The 2020-nt window shown below is 38.2% G+C and overlaps 1 protein-coding gene across 1 annotated transcript in view; it reads left to right on the plus strand.

The window, feature by feature from the left end:
- LOC106875432 (coiled-coil domain-containing protein 81) overlaps nucleotides 1-2020 on the plus strand; it is a 69096-nt gene that overhangs the window by 20299 nt on the left and 46777 nt on the right. Inside the window, exon 5 of the mRNA XM_052973280.1 lies at nucleotides 1276-1346. Coding sequence (XP_052829240.1) covers nucleotides 1276-1346 — 71 coding nt within the window. The remainder of the gene's footprint in view (nucleotides 1-1275; nucleotides 1347-2020) is intronic.

Raw genomic sequence — 2020 nt, forward strand, 5'->3', positions numbered from 1 at the left:
CAGTGCATTGGCCAAAGAACTTTCCAACACAATATACATTTGACATTTTTGTGCCACCGGCATTTCATTTCTCTGTACAAACAAACATTGTTTTTCTTCCATTTTTGTGCACAGTAACGTGCTAAAAGAAAATATGTACACATTACAGATTGTTTCAACCTTGCATACACATTTGCTCACGCCAACACCTTCGTTGCAACTTTCTTTCACACAGACCCTTTATCTCTAGGTCTGGCTGAACTTTTCATGTTGAACAGAACTTTTGGCATAGTTTCAATACAAGTTCTCTATATGTCAAATCATCCACGTGTCTTTGTTTACATCAATTCGGCAATTTCCGTAAAAGAAAGGGAAAGGACGTTAGTCAGTGACGAACTTTTTTCTTACTTACATCGTGTCGGATGCAAAAGTGTTGCTTCCATTACTGCATCCTACACAGCATTGCTTTGCAAATTTATTTCCCCATCTTGGGAAGTGCCATTGCACATGTGCAAGGGATTTGCCGTCAGCGGAAGTACCCGAGCACGCATGCGCAATGCAACAGACGGAGAAAAAGCAATAGCGTTCGCTCTCTTTTCTCTCTAGCAGCGGTGGTGACAACACGTATCTCTTTTCCATCCAGCAGTTGTGGCGACAGGACGTCTTCCAGGCTCTCTGACAACTCGACGCCGACATGTGGTCGAAACTTCTTTGGTATTCTAGCGGCATGCCTGTTCACCCAGGAACAAAACGCCTCTACACCAACCTAGAATAAACTATTGATCTGTTGTTACCGTTATCCCTCGTGTTGTTGTATTTCTGAATTTTAATGATTAATATAAGAACTGGGGAGAGATGGCTGAGCCATCATATCTCATCCAATTCTTATAATAATATTAATTTTTAGAAAATCATTAGCAAAATCTAAAATGACATACCATGCAATGAAGAGAAGGTGAAAATGAGTAAGACAAAATTCTCGAAGACAGCTGCATGCCAAACTATCACCCATTCGTTGATGATGATTGAAAATTAACTAATAAAATGCCATTGCCACACAAATGGCTACGGCCCCCTTACACTTTCATTTGCATCCTAGGTATATATTATCGGATAGACAGTAGACTCGACTATAACATTCTGTTGTCAGTCACTGCATGCCTGACAGATTTAACATTAATATTCCCTAGTATTGCATATACTTCTAAAGCTTCTATATCTAACTATACTTCGATATGTAACTAATACCTGCTAAATCACAATACTAGATAGTTTTTGATTTTTTTCTTCCTTCAGCGTTTCGACACACCAGATTCTGTGGTAACAGAGAGATCTCAAGTAAAGTCCAGTCAAATTGTCCTTCCAGGGTAAGTATATTTTAAACTAAAATTATAACTTATTTACTCTTCATATCTTTGTTGTATATCTTATCTTTTATTTATTACTAGTTCAAACCTGTCACTAAGTTGCTGGATAAAAATATTTCTAAATCATGCACAGGTGCAGGAGTGACTGCATGGTAAGTAGCTTGCTTACCAACCACATGGTTCAGGGTTCAGTCTCACTGTGTGGCACCTTGGGCAAGTGTCTTCTTCTATAGCCTCGGGCTGACCAAAGCCTTGTAAGCGGATTTGGTAGATAGAAACTGAAAGAAGCCTATTGTATATATATATGTGTGTGTGTCTGTGTTTGTCACTCCACCATCACTTGACAACCGATGTTGGTGTGTTTATGTCCCCATAACTTAGCAGTTTGGCAAAAGATACCGACAGAATAAGTACTAGGCTTACAAAGTCCTGGGGTCGATTTGTTCGACTAAAGATGGTGCTCCAGCATGGCCGCAGTCAGATGACTGAAGCAAAATAAATGAATAAAAGAACACCTTCATAAATTGTGCAAATAATGTTTAGATTGACTTTCTTGGTGAACATTAGTAACAGTTTGAATACTGTTGAACAATGTTTATTTAGAATACTTTTCTTCATATTCTATGGAATAAGTATATTCATTAAAGAATATCTCATGCTATAACTTCAAGATA

The sequence above is a fragment of the Octopus bimaculoides genome, chromosome 15 (genome assembly GCF_001194135.2).
Source record: "Octopus bimaculoides isolate UCB-OBI-ISO-001 chromosome 15, ASM119413v2, whole genome shotgun sequence".
Lineage (NCBI taxonomy): Eukaryota > Metazoa > Mollusca > Cephalopoda > Octopoda > Octopodidae > Octopus > Octopus bimaculoides.